Source organism: Octopus sinensis, linkage group LG3, assembly GCF_006345805.1.
Source record: "Octopus sinensis linkage group LG3, ASM634580v1, whole genome shotgun sequence".
Lineage (NCBI taxonomy): Eukaryota > Metazoa > Mollusca > Cephalopoda > Octopoda > Octopodidae > Octopus > Octopus sinensis.
Window position 1 is genome coordinate 37,257,500 of NC_042999.1, and position 21,529 is coordinate 37,279,028.

The following is a 21,529-nucleotide window of genomic DNA, read 5'->3' on the forward strand; positions in this document are numbered from 1 at the left end:
GAGTGGATCCCTTATAGTTCGTATTTTACTCGGGTGCACACTCATAGGCATTCAATGTTTAAAAAAATCCTATTATATCTTATTATTAAATATTATAAGGAATTGTGGAGGCGCAATGGCCCAGTGGTTAGGGCAGCGGACTCGCGGTCGTAGGATCGCGGTTTCGATTCCCAGACCGGGCGTTGTGAGTGTTTATTAAGCGAAAACATCTAAAAGCTCCACGAGGCTCCGGCAGGGGATGGTGGTGATCCCTGCTGTACTCTTTCACCACAACTTTCTCTCACTCTTACTTCCTGTTTCTGTTGTACCTGTATTTCAAAGGGCCGGCCTTGTCACTCTCTGTGTCACGCTGAATATCCCCGAGAACTACGTTAAGGGTGCACGTGTCTGTGGAGTGTTCAGCCACTTACACGTTAATTTCACGAGCAGGCTGTTCCGTTGATCGGATCAACCGGAACCCTCGTCGTCGTAACCTACGGAGTGCTTCCATCCATAAGGAATTGTATAAAATAAATTCTTAAGATATTTTGAGTATTGTAGAAGTATGGCTCATAAATTTTAACAGCAAAATCTTATATGGACCCTAGAGGCAATATGGATCCCAGCTAAGAACCACGGAGTTAGAGGGTTGCGTTACTAAATATCGTTTTAAATGCAGGTTATTATTATGCTTTGTTAATAAAATAAAAACACATTTGTCATTTATTAAGGTATATTCCATTTCCGGTTTTGGCGATTCGGAAAATGGGTCGAAGTTCTTGTGGATGATCGACTTCCTGTAAACCGAGGGACTGGAAAACTTGTCTATTGCCGCAACATAGAAGAACCAGATGAATTTTGGAGTCCTTTAGTAGAGAAGGCATATGCAAAGTAAGAAACGTACTTTTTATTATACATGATGCGATTTTTAGGCTTAAAGAAATTATGAGACCTTCTTTTTAAAGGCTTTGACAAAAGGGGAAGGATAGCGCCGCTCATGATCATTTTCAAGGTTTCTTAGATAAGGATGGTGGTGGCGATGATAAATGGGGTGAGTTATCCTCAAATCAAAGACTTTAACGAAATGCTTGCAACATAGTGGACTCTGTTAAAGTTATCAAAGGACGAGGTGACGCTGGTGTTGCATTTGGCTATAGTTTAGTCTACCATCCAAGAACAGAATCGATCCCTCAGAGAGAGTTACAGTTTCTATCGATCAAATTTCTCTTACAAGTCTTCGGTAGACACTAGGCTGTGGTGGAAGAGACACTTACCCAATGTGTCATTTAGTGAAATCGAACATGAAACCTTATTGTCACGAAGTAAAACCACGCCTGCTAATCAAATTTAAGGCAATATTGGTTTCAAATTTTGGTAGTTTCGGGGAAGGGGCTACGTCGACCCCAGTGTTCAACTGGCCCTTATTTTATTGACTCCGAAAGGATGAAAAGCAAAGCCGATCTCGGTGGAATTTGAACTCAGAACGTAAAAACGGACGAAATGCTGCTAAGCATTGTACCCGGTGCGGTAACATTTTTGCCAGCTCGCCGCCTTAATTTAAGGCAATACTAAAAAAAAAACAAACAAAAAAAACGAAGAAGGCGATGAGCTCTCAAAATAGGGAACATGTCGGGCGAAATGCTTAAAAGATTTCGTCCATCTTTGCGTTCTGAATTCAAATTCCTTTGCGGTCGACTTTGTCTTTCATCTTTTCGGGTGTTGATAAAATGAGTGCCGGTTGAACACTGGATCGATGTAAGAGACATAACGCCTTCCCTGAAACTGCTAGCCCTATGTCAAAGCTCGAAACCTGTATTAAAAAAGAAGAATACTGCAAACTAAGAAATAATTATGTATAAGTCATACAATGTTAGGTTTTTCTGAAACATCTTTGCTTTATAATATTTCGACTTTTATATGACATTGATATTTTTGGTATTCCTGAAAGGAAATGGATTTCACCACATTTAAGATGCTCCAAAGTCATGTCATATGCACGACGGTATCTCTACAACTTCATCAGTAGTTGAGAAATCAAGAAAGGAAGATGTTTTTATCTTTAGATACTTTCTTCTGATGACTGACTAATTTAATCTCTCAATCTTTAAATCTCTTTAACGCGGCAAGCTACCTGAATCGTTACCGTGCCGGGCAAAATGCTTATCGGCATTTTGTCTGTCTTTACGTTCTAATTTCAAATTCCACAAGAGTCAACTTTGCCTTTCATCCTTTCGGGGTCGCTAAAATAAGTACCAGCTGAACTCTGAGGTCAATGTAATCGACTTAGCCCCTCTCCTGAAATTGCTGGTCTTATGCCAAATTTGAAATCTTCAAATCTTTCTTTAAAATTGCGCTTTATATTGTGCTGTATATTTGACAGAGAACAATACTGTTATGTTTAATAAAACAGTTTTGAACCAAAATTTTAGATTATTTTTCTTGGTTTGACATTCAGGATTTGAATTGCTGCAGCCAAATACAATAGATGAAATCACATCTTGTGCTGCAGTTGCGCTTTCCACATTAGGACTGATACAAGTCTAGGCTCATTTATGGAGATTCTGGGCTGCCTAGACGTCGGGATACCTTTCTCGACATAGCTAGTGTAGTCCAAAGGAGAGCTGAGAACTATTTTTAGCTCCTGGAAAATAATCGTGTCGAACATCGGACAACTTCGGGCGGCGGGGGGCTTCAATCTAATTTCTGATAATGTTTACTCTCTAGCTTTGTCATACAAGGCAGTGAGTCTATATATCCATAGCTGCGGATCTGTAATTTTAGATAGGCGTCCAGAGCAAGCACTGTCAACCGGAGCCCCTATTGAGTTTCATCGTATATTGAATTAGTGATTGAGGTCACTTCCCGATAGCCACTACACACACGACACACACACAAAGATACAAAGAGAGAGAGAGAGAAGAGAGAGAGAGAGAGAGAGAGAGAGAGAGAGAGAGAGAGAGAGGGTGCGTGTTACATTTTGGCCAGTTATATGCCATCTACAGTAATACATTGTTTGAGATGATATCAAAAACAGACCCACTCAATTTACCTATATTGAGTATGCTTTTGTACCTCGTACAGTATAGTGTTAATAAACTTAATTACAGGTACTTTTATTTTATTTTATTATTTAAGTAAATTTAGTAATTGTATTATTGAGTGTGTGACCCCCACCCCGATTCGTAAAAAAGTCAGCTATCTGGAATGAACTTAGAACCAAAGGTTCTGGAAGATCGATGCTGTACATGTATATATATATATATTTGTGTGTGCGTGTGTGTATATGCAGATATACATATTTATAAATATTTATATATAAGTTTCCAAACTATGCAGAGATAATTAAAAATATATCTCGTACACAAATAGTAACGTATCCTTTATTTTCTATGGTTTTTCCACAGAATTTAATCATAACAAGCAATAATAAATCTTAGAGCGTGCTATAAATAGTAGCTGCAACACATCGTGACGTACATTTGCCATTTAAATATGGCTAATCCCTAAGGGTGGATGCTACTGTAGTTTGTAGCTCCAGGAGGACACCTCCTCCAGCTGGCTATAGACACACTTTCTGTGCCCTATCAGTATTTGCAAAGGAAAGCCATCCATCCCGTCTCCAACTTATGATACACACGGACTCGAGTTTCTGAGTATTGAGCCATCATCGGCATGTGACAATCACAGTTGTCGATGAAAAGTAGGTTCCCTTCACAAATCATAAGTTGGAGACGGGAAAGATGGCTTCCCTTTGCAAATACTGATAGGGCACAGAAAGTGTGTCTATAGCCAGCTGGAGGAGGTGTCCTCCTGGGGCTACAAACTACAGTAGCATCCACCCTTAGGGGTTAGCCATATTTAAATGGCAAATATACGTCATAATCATAACAATTATATCCAAAATCTTCAGTTAGAAACTAACCCTATTTCCTTTCATATTTGATTGCATCAATTTACTCTAGATTGAATGGATGCTACCAGAACCTTACAGGCGGTTTAGTGCACAACGCTTTAGCAGATATGACAGGGGGTTTGTCTGAGAAAATAATTTTGAAGAAGGAAAAAAGAACTCCAAAAGAGCTTTTTGAAATAATTAATAAAATGTGGAAAATGGACACGATGATTGGAGTGCTGGTCCACGTAAGTAAAATCTATATTACACTACCGTGCAAAAGTCTTAGACGACTTTAAATTATTGTAAATTTGTATTAACTGCCAACTTATAAGTGAATGTTCCGCATTGCGTTTTTTACAGATGAAACATTGAGTTATTTCCACACCTAATCTTTTGAAGTAGGGGTTTTGAATGAGAGGGAAAGATGCGAAACGATCACCAAAAAATGGCCGTGCAAAAGTTTTCGGCTTCCTCATAAACCAATCAAGAAACAGTGTTTTAAAACAGAAAAAAATGTCTATAATGAAAATTCATTACAAGAAGTTTCTGTACATTGTTAATATTACGTGCGGCTTCCATTAGCTTGAATAATTGCTTCTGTGTGCCTGGCAAGAGATGCCTACAAAATCCTTCGCCATCTTCACAGGTATGAAATGCCATTCTCTGTGGCTGAGCTCCTACAATTCTTCAAGATTGTGTGGATTCTTCTGACGAACTCCTCTCTTTAGTTCTGTCTCCATTTGCTCAATGATATTTAAGTCAGGGCTTTGAGCTGGCTATTCTTTCCATTCGGTAACACCTTCATCAACCAGACTCTGTTGTGTTGCACGCAGTCTGTAGTATGGAGCTCCATCATGCTGAAAAGTCTCACTTTCATCTAAGATTGGTATGAAATTGTCCTTCAGCAACTGGATGTATTTGACACTATTCAATTTACCGTCAATTTTAACCAACTTTCTTGAACCATCACTTTTTATGTATCCTTAAAGCATTAGACTCTTACCCCCGAACATTTCTATAATCGTCGTGTAACGTGGGTCGTTTCGCTAACGTTTCTTATTTCTTTATTGTCCACAAGGGGCTAAACATAGAGGGGACAAACAAGGACAGACAAACGGATTAAGCTGATTACACCGACCCCAGTGCGTAACTGGTACTTATTTAATCGACCCCGAAAGGATGAAAGGCAAAGTCGACCTCGGCGGAATTTGAACTCAGAACGTAACGGTAGACGAAATACCTGTTTCTTTACTACCCACAAGGGGATAAACACAGAGGGGACAAACAAGGACAAGACATAGGTATTAAGTAGATTACATCGACTCCAGTGCGCAACTGGTACTTAATTTATCGACCCCGAAAGGATGGAAGGCAAAGTCAACCTCGGCGGAATTTGAACTCAGAACGTACCAGCAGACGAAATACGGCTACACATTTCGCCCGGAGTGCAAACGATTCTGCCAGCTCGTCGCCTTAAATAACACCCAACAGCAACAATAACCGTAGTTATAACGATAATTATAGGGGTAGTAACAACAACAACAAAAATAACGATGTAAATATGCAAACAAACACAAGCAATACTGGCAACAACAATACGCACAGAAACATCATCATCATCAGCAGCAGCAGCAGCTGTACCACCACCAATTGATTTAATCCTTTTGTCTGTCCTTGTTTTTCCCCTCTATGTTTAGCCTCTTGTGGGCAATAGAGAAATAAGTCATAGGATGCGAGCTGCATTTATCCGAAAACTCTACCTTTCAACAAAGGAGGTTGTATCCCACAAGTAGTTTCTGCTCCTCTAGATCAGTAAGAAGGAGACACCCCTCACTGTAACTTTAATGGCCCTAGATAGATAGATAGATAGATAGAGAGAGAGAGAGAGAGAGAGAGAGAGAGAGAGAGAGAGAGAGAGAGAGAGAGAGAGAGAAACATGGGTCGGGTGGACCAGAGCTATACGGACCCTCGAAAACTACGGCTGGGTTAGGAAAATGGTCACACATACGGTAGGTGCGAGTAGCAGAGCATCCAGCAAATAGCTAACTCCATCAGCCAGAGTGTTAAAGTAACAGTAGATTACCCTAGCAAGCACCCTAACTATAGGCTAACGGTTTTAGACACAGAACTCTGGCTGGAAACAAGGAATAATAAGGTCCAGATCCTTCGTTCTCTCTATGCCAAATTCATGACCTCTAAATATCCGGTCCACATGAGAAAGAAAAACAACAGAGAAATAAATAAATAAATAAATAAATAAATAAATGAAAGAATAATTTTTGACCTACAGATTTAAAAAATATTTTTTTGTAACTAAACACTTTCAAACTTCGGGCACTGGTAGAATGCGTCATATAAACTATCTTTTACTCTTATCATTTTTGAGAAAAACTTATATTTAAGAAGTTATTTCACGTCAAAGTACAAACACACGAACGATGTCATAAATAAAAGTGACAAACGAAAAATACACCACCGATAGTTGTTGTTGACAAACAACGGTAGTAATTTTATTCAGCTGAATACACGTCATTGATTGGTTGAAATTACCGAAATACGAGAACTTTAACGTGAAATAACTTCGTAAATATAAATTTTTCTCAAAAATGCTAAGAGCAAAAGATGTTTTATATGACCAGTGTCCGAAGTTTGAAAGTGTTTAGTTACAAAAAATTATTTTTTGAATCTGTAGGTCAAAAGGTAAAGATCCGACACCGGTACAAACAGTTTGGTAAGCAAACTCGCACACACACACACACACGCACACACACACACACACACACACACACACACAAAACACACACACACAAAACATATTGACACGCACGCACACTTACACAGATACAGACGCAATCGCATGCACAGATAAGCATACACACCATAGAAAGACAGAATGGACTAAACAGAACAGGAGAAGACACGTGGGAGGGAGATTCGCTGAAGAGGTCACAAGATGTGTGTCGAAAGGTTTTAGACAAAGGACACTAAAATAATAACAATAATAATAATAATGCTGAAGTGAAGAAAAAATACATAGTGCGTGTATTTATTTGGCAAAAAAAAAATGACCGCCTCGAAATCGTTAAAAAATTTCATACCATAATCACATCAGTCAGTCATATCTTCTTAATCCTTTAACTCCAGGTCGTCAGCAAGAGATCTCCATCTGCTTCGCTCTTTGACAATAGATTGCAGTTGTCCCCCGGTGTTGCTACCTCTCAGTGCTTCCATTTCTGTGGACTTTTCCCATATTGTTTTTGGTTTGCCCATTTTGTTTATTCTATTTTAATTTTGCTTTCTTTTTAGGGAGAAGATGGTCAGCCACTAGAACAAGAAACCGAAGAAGGTCTCGTTACAAGCCATGCGTATGCTGTCACGAAAATTGCGACGGTAAGAAATTATCATCAAATCTCAATGTAACTAACATTCATTAAGAAGTTTGTTCCTTCTCGAGCCGTGCCTGGCTCATAAGGGCTGGTTTTCCGGTTTCCTTGGCATATAAGTTCCCCACCTGAACGGGACACCGGTCCGTCAGAGGTGAGCTGCAAGATGCAGGAGGAAAGAGTGAGAGAAAGTTGTGGCGAAAGAGTCAGCAAAAGTTCGCCATTACCTTCTGCCGGAGCCGCGTGGAGCTTAGGTGTTTCGCTCATAAACACACACATCGCCCTGTCTGAGATTCGTACCTGCGATCCCTTGACCGCGAGTCCGCTGCTCTAACTACTAGGCCATGTGCCTCCACACATTAAGAATTATTTATACTAAAAAGTATCGCTACTAGATGATATATGATATATAGGAAAGTTTTAATATTAAACTACTTAGATATTTTCTTTCTAATTTTGGTACAAGGCCATTAATTTTGAGTGGATGGGGGTCTTTTATTTTATCGACCCCAGGGAGGCGGGGATGAAGGCAAAGCTTACTCGGTGGTATCTGAGCTCAGAACGTAAAGAGTCGGAAAATATTCCGCTATAGGCGTAGGAGTGGCTGTGTGGTAAGTAACTTGCTTACCAGCCACATGGTTTCGGGTTCAGTCCCACCGCGTGACACCTTGGGCAAGTGTCTTCTACAATAACCTCGGGCCGACCAAAGCTTTGTTAGTGGATTTGGTAGACGGAAACTGAAAGAAGCCCGTCATATATATATATATATATATATTATATATATATATATTTATATGTATGTATGTATGTATGTATGTATTTATGTATGTATGTATGTATGTATGTTTGTGTGTCTGTGTTTGTCCCCCAGCATCCGCTTGACAACCGATGCTGGTGTGTTTACATCCCCGTAACTTAGAGGTTCGGCAAAAGAGACCGATAGAATAAGTACTAGGCTTACAAAGAATAAGTGTACTGGGGTCGATTTGCTCGACTAAAGGCGGTGCTCCAGCATGGTCGCAGTCAAATGACTGAAACAAGTAAAAGAGTAAAAAAAAGCAGTCTCTTGCTCTCCCGAGCTTACCCTCGAGGTATAGTGCCTATTTAACCCTTAGGTAAGCAAGACTGACTGACTGGTTCGCGTGACATCAGGATATTTTTTTTACCGGAAGATAGGATTTCATCTTAGCTCCCGTAACTGAGTAGGGTTTCATATCACCTTGAAGTTAAGGTGGATTACGGGTAAAATGACTGATGTTTTTAATCAAGACTATACAGTTTAAAATTGTCGTACCTATTTTTGGCTGAAATATCTTGATTTTTATAAGATTAGTAAAACCAAGAAAATCATCCGAAGACTACGCGAATTTAAACCATTTGACAGCGAATAGATTAAATAGTTTCAGGATCTACTATCAAAAATTATAGTGGTTACGACATCAACAACAACTACTACTACTACTACTACTACTACTACTACTGCCGACGCCAGGACCAGCAGCAGCATCACCACCATCACCACCACAACACCACCACCACCACCATCACGCCATCACTACCACCACCACCACTACCACCACACCATCACCACCACCAGCACCTCCACCAGCACTTTCACCACCACCACCACCACCACACCACCACTACCATCACACCATCACCACCACCACCGTCACCACCACCGTCACCACCACCGCCGTCGCTACTACTACTACTACTACTACATTTATTCCTGTACTGTGCTGTGACCGAGTTTTTGAGTATCTTTAATTCCAAATAACCCTACAAAGATAAGTGAGAGAGGACAGCTGGATGGAGTCGAACAGCTTTAATTGAAAATTCTTGATAAATTTATACTGGAGTAAAACAAAACTCAGTGACGTTCATGGCTTTCTGTTAGACATTAGTTGCGCAAAAGAAGTATCCATAGTTCTAACCCTTTGCCCCATACAAATCATTTTCATAAGTTTTTAGTTATCCCTTGTTTCATACGTTCTGAGTAATATAAAGCTTTCCTTTAATAAATTATAAGTTACTCTGGAGGTTGAAAAATCGGGAATGTGTATCATATACGATGTGTGGACACCAAGGATGACATGTGATACAAGACAGGTTAAGTGGACACAACCGATTTTCAGACTTGGTTCTGATTTTTATATTTCTTGCTCTAAATCGATCTCCATTCTACTGTTAATTCATCGATCATTTTTTGATCGTTTATTTCTTATTTTGTTTTGATTTTAGCACAGTGACTCATTTAAATTCCGTTTACTCATTGAAGTTTCAGTTAAGATCATGAATTTAAGAATGTGTAACTATTTTACTTCCAAACGGGTTGTTATACTGGTATGTGTAGTAGTAGTGGAGGCGCAATGACCCAGTGGTTAGGGCAGCGGACTCGCGGTCATAGGATCGCGGTTTCGATTCCCAGATCGGGCGTTGTGAGTGTTTATTGAGCGAAAACACCTAAAAGCTCCACGAGGCTCCGGCAGGGGATGGTGGTGATCCCTGCTGTACTCTTTCACCACAACTTTCTCTCACTCTTACTTCCTGTTTCTGTTGTACCTGTATTTCAAAGGGCCGGCCTTGTCACTCTCTGTGTCACGCTGAATATCCCCGAGAACTACGTTAAGGGTGCACGTGTTTGTGGAGTGCTCAGCCACTTACACGTTAATTTCATGAGCAGGCTGTTCCGTTGATTCGGATCAACCGGAACCCTCGTCGTCGTAACCGACGGAGTGCTTCCATCCATGTGTAGTAGTTATTCTTGCTGGTGCATCATTACACACACTTATTTCAACTACAGATATATGTTCCAACTCTTTGCCTTATTAATGAGCTTTAATATTTAGAGAGCCGTGGGTTCAAATGCTACTGAGGTCGACTTTGCCCTTCATCCTTTCAGGTTCGATAAAATAAGTACCAGTGGAGCACGGGGGTCGATGTAATCGATTTGCCCTCTCCACCGAAATTGTTGGCCTTGTGCCAAAATTTGAAATCAATATTTAGAGAGCTGAAGGCGGCGAACTGGCAGAATCGTTACCGTGCCAGGCAAAATGCTTAGCGGCATTTCATCAGTCTTTACGTTCTGAGTTCAAATTCCACCGAGGTCGAATTTGCCTTTCATCCCTTTCAGAGCCGATAAAATAAGTACCAGGTGAACACTGGAGTCGATGTAATCGACTTATCCCTTTCTCCGAAGTTGCTGGCCTTGTGCCAAAATTTGAAATCAATATTTAGAGAGCCGGAAACAATTACATAATTGCAGTGTTACAAGCACTTTTGATCTGCGACTATCTTACGATAGTAAAATTCTTTCTATTATAGGCACAAGGCCTATAATAGACGGAGGGGATGAGTCAATATCATCGACCTTACTATAGCTTTTTTAAGCTATACGCAAACTAGTGGAGATGAGAATACATTTATCAAAGATTTATTTATTACTACATCAGGACTTAAGTCGCCAGTTATTTCTGTTTAGTTCATTCAGATTCGTTTAACACTGTTGACATTCTTTTGTTTTTCTTCTCCTACCGGAAGTCCCTTTTTTTTTGTTGCTGCTGACCAACTTCCTAGCTAACCCGCAGGATTCGTGGCAGTTCGTCTGTCACGAATCCTGCCCAACACACACAACAATATTATGTAAATATGGAAGGCGGCGAGCTGGCAGAAACGTTAGCACGCCGGGCGAAATGCGTAGCCATATTTCGTCTGCCGTTACGTTCGAGTTCAAATTCCGCCGAGGTCGATTTTACCTTTCATCCTTTCGGGGTCGATAAATTAAGTACCAGTTACGCACTGGGGTCAATGTAATCGACATAATCCCTTTGTCCGTCCTTGTTTGTCCTCTCTATGTTTAGCCCCTTGTGGGTAGTAAAGAAAAATAAATATTATGTAAATATCAACTTTGGTACAGAAGTACCGGCAGAATGATATTCCTGTAGCGCATGCAGACAATTTGGCCCAGCTAAGAATTTGAATGTCTAACTTCATGGCACTAATTTTTATCAAAGGTTTATTACTTTACGCACATCAGGGCTTAAGTCGCCAGCTATTTCTGTTTAGTTCACTCAGATTCGTTTCACACTCACTGTTGACATTCTTTTTTTTCTTCTCCTACCGAAAGTCCCTTTTGTTTTTCTACTGATCAACTTCTTAGCTAGCGAAGTTTCTGTCTACAGTTCGTCTGTCACGAATTCTGACTTTCATTAGTACTGAAAGGGTACTTATTTTAGCAACGCCGAAAGGAAGAAAAGCAACGTTGACCTTGGCGGAATCTGAACTTAGAATGTAAAGACGTACGAAATGTCGCTAAGAATTTTGTCCGGCGTGCTAGCGATTCTGTCAGCTCATCGTTTTTGAGTATCTTAAGATAAATTTTCTTTGCCATCCATCCATCCATCCATCCATCCGTCTGTCAGTCCGTCCATACAGAGAGAGAGAGAGAGAGAGAGAGAGAGAGAGAGAGAGAGAGAGAGAGAGAGAGAGAGAGAGAGACATTAGACCGACAGACTGCGATATTTTAGTCCCTAAGATATAAGAAGCGGGGGAATAATACTTGACGATCATAGCTGGAATGCCCTTAATCATAGGTCTGTTCAACCAAGGCTTACATGGGGCTAAGTGACTAACAAGAACTACAACCGGAAAGTAAAATTCATAGAAATTAACAACATGGACCAGCAACAGACAAGGTATTTCTGCTTAAATCTTTACACACTATAAAAACAAACAAACAAACAAAAGAAGTCAGGTGCTGGAATCCTATAGAAATAGAAACGCAGAATTGTTAAGCTTTTGTGTGAGTGACAAGGCTACAAAAGATATAATGAAACCTAAAGGTAGATATGAATACCGAGGTTTATTGTTGGACTAAAAACTACATTCCAACGTACCTAAAGCAATCTATTAAGGGAAAATCACGTGAGACCGAGAAAAATTCATAGTTTGAACCAACACACACAAAACAAACACACACACACACACACAAACACACACACAAACACACACACACACAAACACACACACACAAACACACACGCACACACACACACACACAAACACACAAACACACACACACACACACAAACACACACACACACACAAACACACACACCACACACACAAACACACACACACACACACACACACAAACACACACACACACACACAAACACACACACACACACACACACACACACACACAAACACACACGCACACACACACACACACACACACACACACGTCGCAGTTAACAAACTTGAATAGATTCATAAATTCATAATGCATTGAAGAAGGAATTCTAATATTAGAGAACGATCGTTTTTTTTTTTTGTTTTGTTTTCTGACGGAAAGCTATGCTTTGAAACATTGGACAAACTTATTTACTGGCAGAGCTAATTTAATTTTATGGCCTTTATGAATCAACTGTGGAGGCGCAATGGCCCAGTGGTTAGGGCAGCGGACTCGCGGTCATAGGATCGCGGTTTCGATTCCCAGACCGGGCGTTGTGAGTGCTTATTGAGCGAAAACACCTAAAAGCTCCACGAGGCTCCGGCAGGGGATGGTGGTGATCCCTGCTGTACTCTTTCACCACAACTTTCTCTTACTTCCTGTTTCTGTTGTGCCTGTATTTTAAGGGGCCGGCCTTGTCACTCTCTGTGTCACGCTGAATATCCCCGAGAACTACGTTAAGGGTGCACGTGTCTGTGGAGTGCTCAGCCACTTACACGTTAATTTCACGAGCAGGCTGTTCCGTTGATTCGGATCAACCGGAACCCTCGTCGTCGTAACCGACGTGCTTCCACATATGAATCAACTTAGCAAAACTGCTTTAAATGCAAAGTCTGCGCATACAAGCTGAGTCATTCTTACACTCAAACAGTAATTTTCACACTCAAGTAGAGTCTCATTCTCACACTAAAGTAGTATCATTCTCAATCCCAAACGGTCATTCTAACAATAAATTAGTCATTCTCACACTCATACAGTCAATTTCAAACTCGAGCAACCATCATCACACTCAAGCACAGTTATTCTAGTAGTGAGAAATTTATAATAAATACATAAGCTATAAAAATGTCAGGATATTTTTTTCTTTTGATTCGTGTTCTAGTTTATTGTATATTTGATAAGATAGACACAAGGCCAGAAATCTGGAGGGAACGGAAAAGTCGGTCATATTGGCCCAGTATTTGACTGGTAGTTTATTTTATCGGATCTGGGGGTATGCAAAGCGAAATTGACTCCAGCGGGATTTCAACTCAGAATGTAAACAACCGAAATACCGCAAGATAGCTTGTCTGATGCTCTAAGGATTTTGTCTATACCACTTCAAGTTTACTATTTTAACCAATTAATGCCCATAGTATGTTTTAGAATAATTATCATTTCACCAACAAGTGAATTTTATAGAAAGATATTTATTTAAACATAGATGTTGGCTTTAAATTTTGGCACAAGTCCAGCAGTTTCGGGGAAGGGGCTTAGTCGGTTACATCGACCCCTGTGCTCAACTGGTACTAAGTTGACCTAGGCGGAATTTAAACTCAGAACGTAGCATTTTACTCAGTATGCTAACGATTCTTATTTCTTTATTGCCCGCAAGGGGCTAAACATAGAGGGGATAAATAAGGACAGACAAAGGGATTAAGTCGATTACATCGACCCCAGTGCGTAACTGGTACTTAATTTATCAACCCATAAAGGATGGAAAGCAAAGTCGACCTCTGCGGAATTTGAACTCAGAATGTAACGGCAGACAAAATACCTATTTCTTTACAACCCACAAGGGGCTAAACAGAGAGAGGACAAAAAGGACAGACAAACGGATTAAGTCGATTATATCGATTCCAGTGCGTAACTGGTACTTATTTAATCGACCCCGAAAGGATGAAAGGCAAAGTCGGCCTCGGTGGAATTTGAACTCAGAACGTAACAGCAGACGAAATACGGCTACGCATTTCGCTCGGCGTGCAAACGTTTGTCTGTCCTTGTTTGTCCCCTCTGTGTTTAGCCCCTTGTGGGTAGTCAAGAAAAAGGTAAATTGAAATGAAATATCAAGTAAGATGAAATTAACTTCCAGATGCCACCCAGGGGTGATTTGAAATCGGTTTTATTCCCCGATCCTACCTCTCTCTTCATGTTCCATGCTTCCAGGCGTCGGCGATCATGAGCCTTCTTGATATGTCTTAAGATTCATGACTTTCTTTCGGAAGGATTTTTGCAGTCGTTTCCCGTAGTCTTGTTCCAGTGTATTTACATTTTACGTTGCTAGTTTCCTGCCCTCTGGGGATTATCCTCGAGGCAGATGGCCTTTTTAACCAGGTGGGGAATATCTGGTGCACGTGACATCAAGATATTCGGATTACCGGAGGTAGGATTTCATCTTAGCTTCCGTAACTGAGAATGGTTTCATATCACTTTAAAGTTTAGGTGAATTAGGATTAAACTTAAATTGCTTTTAAGGTGACAGCAGTCACTGGGCAGCGACTTCATATTACCCCTAATTCACGAACAATCTGATTCCTCAGGAAGGTAACTCAACACCATTTCAGTTGGTTGTCAATTACAAATAAATAGGGGCAGGAGTGGTTGTGAGGTAAGTAGCTTGCTTGCCAACCACATGGTTCCGTGTTCAGTCACACTGCGTAGCACCTTGGGCAAGTGTCTTCTACTTTAGCCTCCGGCCGACCAAAGCCTTGTGAGTGGATTTGGTAGACGGAAACTGGAAGAAGCCCGTCGTATATATATATATATATATATATATATATGTATGTGTGTGTATATGTTTGTGTGTCTGTGTTTGCCCCCCCCCACATCACTTGACAACCAGTGCAGGTGTGTTTAAGCCTCCGAAACTTAGCGGTTCGGCAAAAGACACCAATAGATTAAGTAGTAGGCTTACAAAGAATAACTCCTGGGGTCGATTTGATTCGACTAAAGGCGGTGCTCCAGCATGGCCGCAGTCAAATGACTGAAACAAGTAAAAGAATAAAAAAATAAACGAAAGAAATACAAACAAAATACTGATATTGTTCGAAACAATTATATTTTCAAGATTTGAATAATTACGTTTGACAGTATAGATTTGATAGAAAGCTGATCAATTTACCGAGAAACAGACTAAACTGCAGTAAAAACAGAGAGTTAGATTATGTACATAGTATATATGATCAACTACATACTAGTGGTAACTATAACAATAAAATGAAAAGAAACGAATTATGTATAATTCATAAACAGAATGGCGTTCAGTAGCCTAAAGCAAATGAAAATATTGATCCACAATTAGTTATGTGCAAGGCAGTACTGCCCGGTTATGCAAATACCCTATATAATCAATAACATATTCACATTTAAATGGATTCATATTTTTTCTAACCTTAAATAGGGATTTCAGATAATGTTCCGTAGAGATAAGCGATTTTACTAACGGATCATCAGATGCGGTTGGAAGTTAAATTCTAACATTGACGATGGTTTTCAAAACTGCTAGGGGACTAAAAGATGTCTAATGATATCTATTCTGGCTTTTTGAGTTCTGACTGTAACGTCTACCAAGCTGTATCGGTCTAAGTCGGCGGCCTTTCACTTGCACAAATATTGCTGGCGGAGAAAGGAGACGGCTTGCATGCATTGGCAACCACTAGTCTTACTCACAAATTTCACACTGGTCTGCATATACGTGTACATTTATCGATGGAGGCCCCAAGATAGGGGTCATAGTTTTCGCATTCATCAATCTTTTCATTGTAGTTTTCAATATAAAGTCTTCAACAGACGATTAGTATTCTTTTACGTAGCTTTTCTTTTAAGATTCCTTTATATTACATTAATATACCATCTTTGAATTGCTTAGGGAAGCAGCAGCGTAACTAGGAAGTGGGGCAATGTGGGACGGTCCGCTTTGGACGACGCTTTTTAGGGGGTTACAGTTTTAGTCTGCTGTATAAGCCTGTATAAGTTACATTGGCCGGGGTTGGAGAATTCAAGAGCTACCGTAGCTGCATCACAATACAGAACATGGTTTCAGAAAAAAAAAAAATTTTTGTTTTTCTGTAATGCTATGATTTTTATCACCGAACTTCTACATGTATGCACGCACATACACACTCACACGCAAACATACACATATGAATTTGTGGTGTACTCAATACTTGTAATGAGTTAAATAGTTATTAAACTATAGCGCCTTACTAGTGATATTTCATTACCCGGAATAGTATTACAGCACGATTTCGGCAACATGTCCTATTCATGTATCTCCATACAGGTTACATATATTGCATCATACCTTGATGCTGTGTGGATTGAGACCCCCGTTGACAGGCTACTGATATCAAATAAAGTGTTAAATATTTACGACATGCAAATTAGTAGCTTCAGTTCTCTGTAGTTTCTAGATTTGTTGGGTATACAAACAAATTGTCTCTGAAACTGGTCAAAGTGACGTTGTCATCTCTGATGAGAATCCAATAAGGTTCGAAAATCGATTAAGACTTGTTCATCATTATTTTTTTTTCAATCTACGGAGAAATAGTTGTTCTTTTTATATATCTACTACATCGGTTAAACACACACACACACACACACACACACACACACACAAGTAATAAAGTACTAGCCACGTACTGGGGTCAATGGCATCAACTAATCACCTATCAAAATCACTGGCCTTGTGCCTAAATTAGAAACCGTTGTTATATAGATAATAGCTGAATTACTCGGCGTTGCCCAGGTTACTGCTGTTCTTATCCAGATCAGTGAACAACAAATACGAAGATATATTTTTTTTCTCATAACTATTTCAAGATATCTATATTTTATTAAAAAATACTCAAATTGTAATGATTATAGAATTTAGAACGGAAAATCTGTCAATCTTGAAGCACCTCAGGATAAACAATATTCATTGTGTAATTTTTTGTTGGTGTCCAAATGAATAAATTGTTGCTGTTTCCAACTTGTGAGCAACCAACATAGAGTTGGCCATGAGAGGAGCATGTAATAGAGGGATGAAGCCCTACTAACTGGAGGGATTGACTCTGAGATTTGTTAAATGAAATACCAAAACTTTGTTTTATTGGAAACTGAAGCCTCTGAAATTCAAATGAAATATCTGTTGGCATGAAAGGAAATTTCGGAATAAAGACATTTTCTTCTTTATGACTTCCTGTTGTGATTGTTGCCTGTAGGACATGGGACTTTATGGAAGTAACAATTAAGCGAGTTCCATTACACAGGCGAGGTGGGTTAAGATTCTTAAGCAACAAATTGAGAGCATCCAGTTTTAGTGTCAAGTTATGCGCAGGTATCCCAGTGGGTTTAAGTGTGTTCAGAAATTCAACAGGGTATTGAACAGCCTGAACTTGATCGACTGTTGTATGAATTGATGGAAAAGTCATTTCTGATGTATCTGTTAATTTTTGAAGTTCATGATTGAGTTTATCAACCATTTCTTTAGTTGGAGCCTTTATAGCTTTTTCACATAACATGTTTACGTTAGTGTAATTGACAATCACACACACACTCACACGAACATACACTTCACATACAATGAAGCACACGTACACTCTCACATACACTGACATACGTATATGAATACAGGCACACACAGACATACATTTACGTAACGAACGCGCAAACACACACACACTCACATACACATACACACTCATATAAAATGTGTGGTGGTGGTCGTAGTGGTATAAAATGTCCTTTACTGTGTCGTACGTAACGGACGCGCAAGCATACACACACTCACAAACACATACACACTCATATACAAACTACGTCGTCGTCATCGTAGTATAAAATGTCCTTTACTGTCGTATGTAACGAACGCGCAAACACACATACACACTGACAGGCGCATACACACTCATATATAAAATGTATCGTTGTCGTGGCGGTATAAAATGTCCTTTACTATTTCGTACGCAAGGAAGGTGCAAACACACACACACTGACAGACATATATATATTCATATACAAAATATGTCGTCATCGTCGTGGTATAAAATCTCCTTTACCATGTTGTAGGTAACGAACGCGGAAACACACACACTGACATACACATTCATATACAAAATGTATCGTCGTCATCGTGGTATAAAATCTCCTTTACTATGTCGTACGTAACGAACGCACAAACACACATGCACATGCACTGACAGACACATAAACACTCATATACAAAATGTGTCGTTATCGTGGTATAAAATCTCCTTTACTATGTCGTACGTAACGAACACGCAAGCTCACACACACTGACAGACATATACACACTCAAATACAAAATGTGACGTAGTGGTGGTATAAAATGTCCTTTACTATAGTTGACTATAAAAAGATTATCTTCGAGAAAGTGTTATATTGTTTTAATCCAAATGAAAATAAAAATTACATGTTGTCATTCGCGGTGGAGCCGTTTGAGAATGCATAGGGAACAGACAGACCAACAGAGAGAGAGAGAGAGAGAGAGAGAGAGAGAGAGAGAGAGAGAGAGAGAGAGAGAGAGAGAGACAAAGAATTATATATATATAGAGAGAGATAAAATCGACTGAAAGCTGTTCAGCAAGCAAGATGTTTGGTGAGGATGGCTAGCTTTTCTAGCAACCTAAATATGACGACATGGAAAATAGTCCTATTAAATGTCCCTTTATAAATTTATTTTATCAAGGTTTCACTCCAAGGAAAAAAGGAATACTTGATTCGACTTCGTAACCCATGGGGTAAGACCGAATGGAAAGGCAAATGGAGCGACAGGTATGTAAATATTTATAAGCGTATAACACTTTCTGCCTATTCACGCGTGTCTGCACGCAGGTTCTATAACAATAATGCTTCGTTTGTGGACAAGTGTTGTGTCAACTAAAAGTCAATGCATATGATATACATAATATATAGTTTAAAACATAGTCAGATTGCGGGCGACAGAAAACCAGTTAAATATGAGACAGTCAGCTTATTTCGATTCATCAACCAAAAGCATCAATCTTTCAGTGTTGTGACGGTTGAAATACTGTATTTTTCGGGATGCACGTCGAATGTTTTAGACTAAGATTTAAACCAAAAAGGTGGGTAGAGTTATACACTAAGACAACTATAGAGAACTTAAAATTCCATGTGAAATCACTGAAATTTTACAAATAACATTTAAATACAAAGAAACAAAGAAACGGAAAAAGGGAAAAACGGTAAAAAAAGGTGGGTGGGGGTGTTAAGCCTCAGAAGGTGGAGGGGAGTGGCCAATGAGTTACGCACCCCAGAACACAGGGTGTGCTCAGCCGTGTCTCGAAGTAATCACTGCGATAGTATTATCGTGGGGAATGGTTAACGACACTCGCTGCAGCAGCCACTCCTACTCGCAGGGCTCATTTCTCAGACAGGCCGCCGTTATCCTGATTTTGCGGAGGAAATCGGTACTGCGGGGTCCTAGTACACCTGAGGTCTCGACAGCGAGCGGCACAAACTGATAGCGGTCAGTCAGGCCTCTGTATTTATTTATTTATTTATTTATTTATTTATTATTATTTTTTTTCTCTCTTCTGTGTTACGGGTAGCGATACCCGGATTTGCAGCTGATGCAGCAAATTTGGAGCCTGAGAACGTGTCACTGCTCTTCGCATTCCAGGATTTGGAAAGACAGTGATAATGTTTTAATTACTCCAACTTGTATGCCGGAAATTAGGGTATTCGAATGGTTGTCTTTTCTTGCTGGTGTGCTGGAATATCTTGTGGAGAATTGGGTTTGCTTTTTGCTTTCTTTGCTGGATTGGAATAGGGGCAATACCCATGGCATTCCCAGGCCTTCCTAGACAGGTGATGCAAAAACTTTGGATGTTTTTCCCGAACCATTTATAAGTCAACACCTGCAGAAAAGGTATGAGTAGGGAAGAAATTCTAGTGGACCAATGTTCTTGGAAGGAAGAACCGGGTGAAGTTATGAGTGCAGGCCCTGGGGGTAGTGGACACAACAAAGAAGATGAGCGGAGGGGAGGTGAGTGGGACGAAAATGACTGAGATGATGGGACATGAACCCAACCAGCTCCGTGGAGAAGAGGCATTATAGCAGTAGTAGAAAAGGTAGAGAGTTAGGGACACTACGGCCGAATGGTTAAGAAGGTCGCTTTGCAACTAATGAGTGCAGGTTTCATTCCACCGTCTAATATTTGGGCATATGTGGTTTTCTATAGGCGCAGGTGTGGCTATCGCTAAGAGACTCGCTTTATAACCATGTGTATATAATTACTTATTATTTTGAAAGTAAAGTGAAGGCGCGAGAATTGATGGTGAGGATATTCAGCTCATTTTGCTCCAGTTCACTCATTTGGCAAAAGTGAGTTGTAACAATTCAAAGGGCCATCTTCGTTACATTTTGTGACGCGCTGAATTTCCGAGAACTACGTTAATGGTACGCGTGCTTCGTGGAATGCTCAACCACATACACGTTAAATTCACGAGCAGGCTGGTCCGTTGATAGGATCAACTGGAACACTCGTCGTCGTAACCGACGGAGTGCCGCTTTTTCTTTTAATCCGAAAATGACAAATAGCATTTGTTTTATAAAATAAAATTGTTACTCTTTTATTTGTTTCAGTCATTTGACTGTGGTCATGCTGGAGCACCGCCTTTAGTCGAGCAAATAGACCCCAGCACTTATTCTTTGTAAGCTTAGTACTTATTCTATCGGTCTCTTTTGCCGAACAGCTAAGTTACGGGGTCGTAAACACACCAGCATCGGTTGTCAAGCGATGTTGGGTGGACAAACACAGATGCACAAACATATACATAGATACATATGTATATATATATATATATATATATATATATATATATATATACATATGTCCCCGCTACCGAAACGGTAATTATTTCTACGCCAGCTATGTTGTTGTTGTTTTTGTCTCATTTGGTCTAAAGTCGTATGACAACCACCGTTATATATATTTTGTTTATTCATTACTGTTTTCAATTTCGTTTTCGTCTCTTGTATTCACATCCGTCTTGTGCGTTCACATTCCTGTCTTCTACCAAGAAATCTAATGCTTACAGCTTAGTTTTTTTTCTTGGGGCTGGCCGAGTTGGAGCAAATATCAGAATTGAACAGCCGAAATTTGCTATGATGATTCGGTGTCTGACTGAAGATTGAAGGCTTCGAATGATTTGTCTGTGTTCCGTGTTCGTCCCTTCCTGTATTTCACGTTCATTATATATAAAAACATTCATTCTTATATATATATATATATATATATATATATATAT

General features: G+C 39.8%; 1 protein-coding gene across 6 annotated transcripts in view; it reads left to right on the top strand.

Moving 5' to 3' along the window:
- Window positions 1-21,529, top strand: part of LOC115209388 (calpain-11-like) — a 163,890-nt gene that overhangs the window by 73,236 nt on the left and 69,125 nt on the right. For all 6 annotated transcript variants that reach the window (XM_036500939.1, XM_036500941.1, XM_036500937.1 and 3 more), the window contains 4 exons: window positions 711-870; window positions 3,942-4,119; window positions 7,181-7,264; window positions 18,945-19,030. In XM_036500939.1, coding sequence (XP_036356832.1) covers window positions 711-870; window positions 3,942-4,119; window positions 7,181-7,264; window positions 18,945-19,030 — 508 coding nt within the window. The remainder of the gene's footprint in view (window positions 1-710; window positions 871-3,941; window positions 4,120-7,180; window positions 7,265-18,944; window positions 19,031-21,529) is intronic.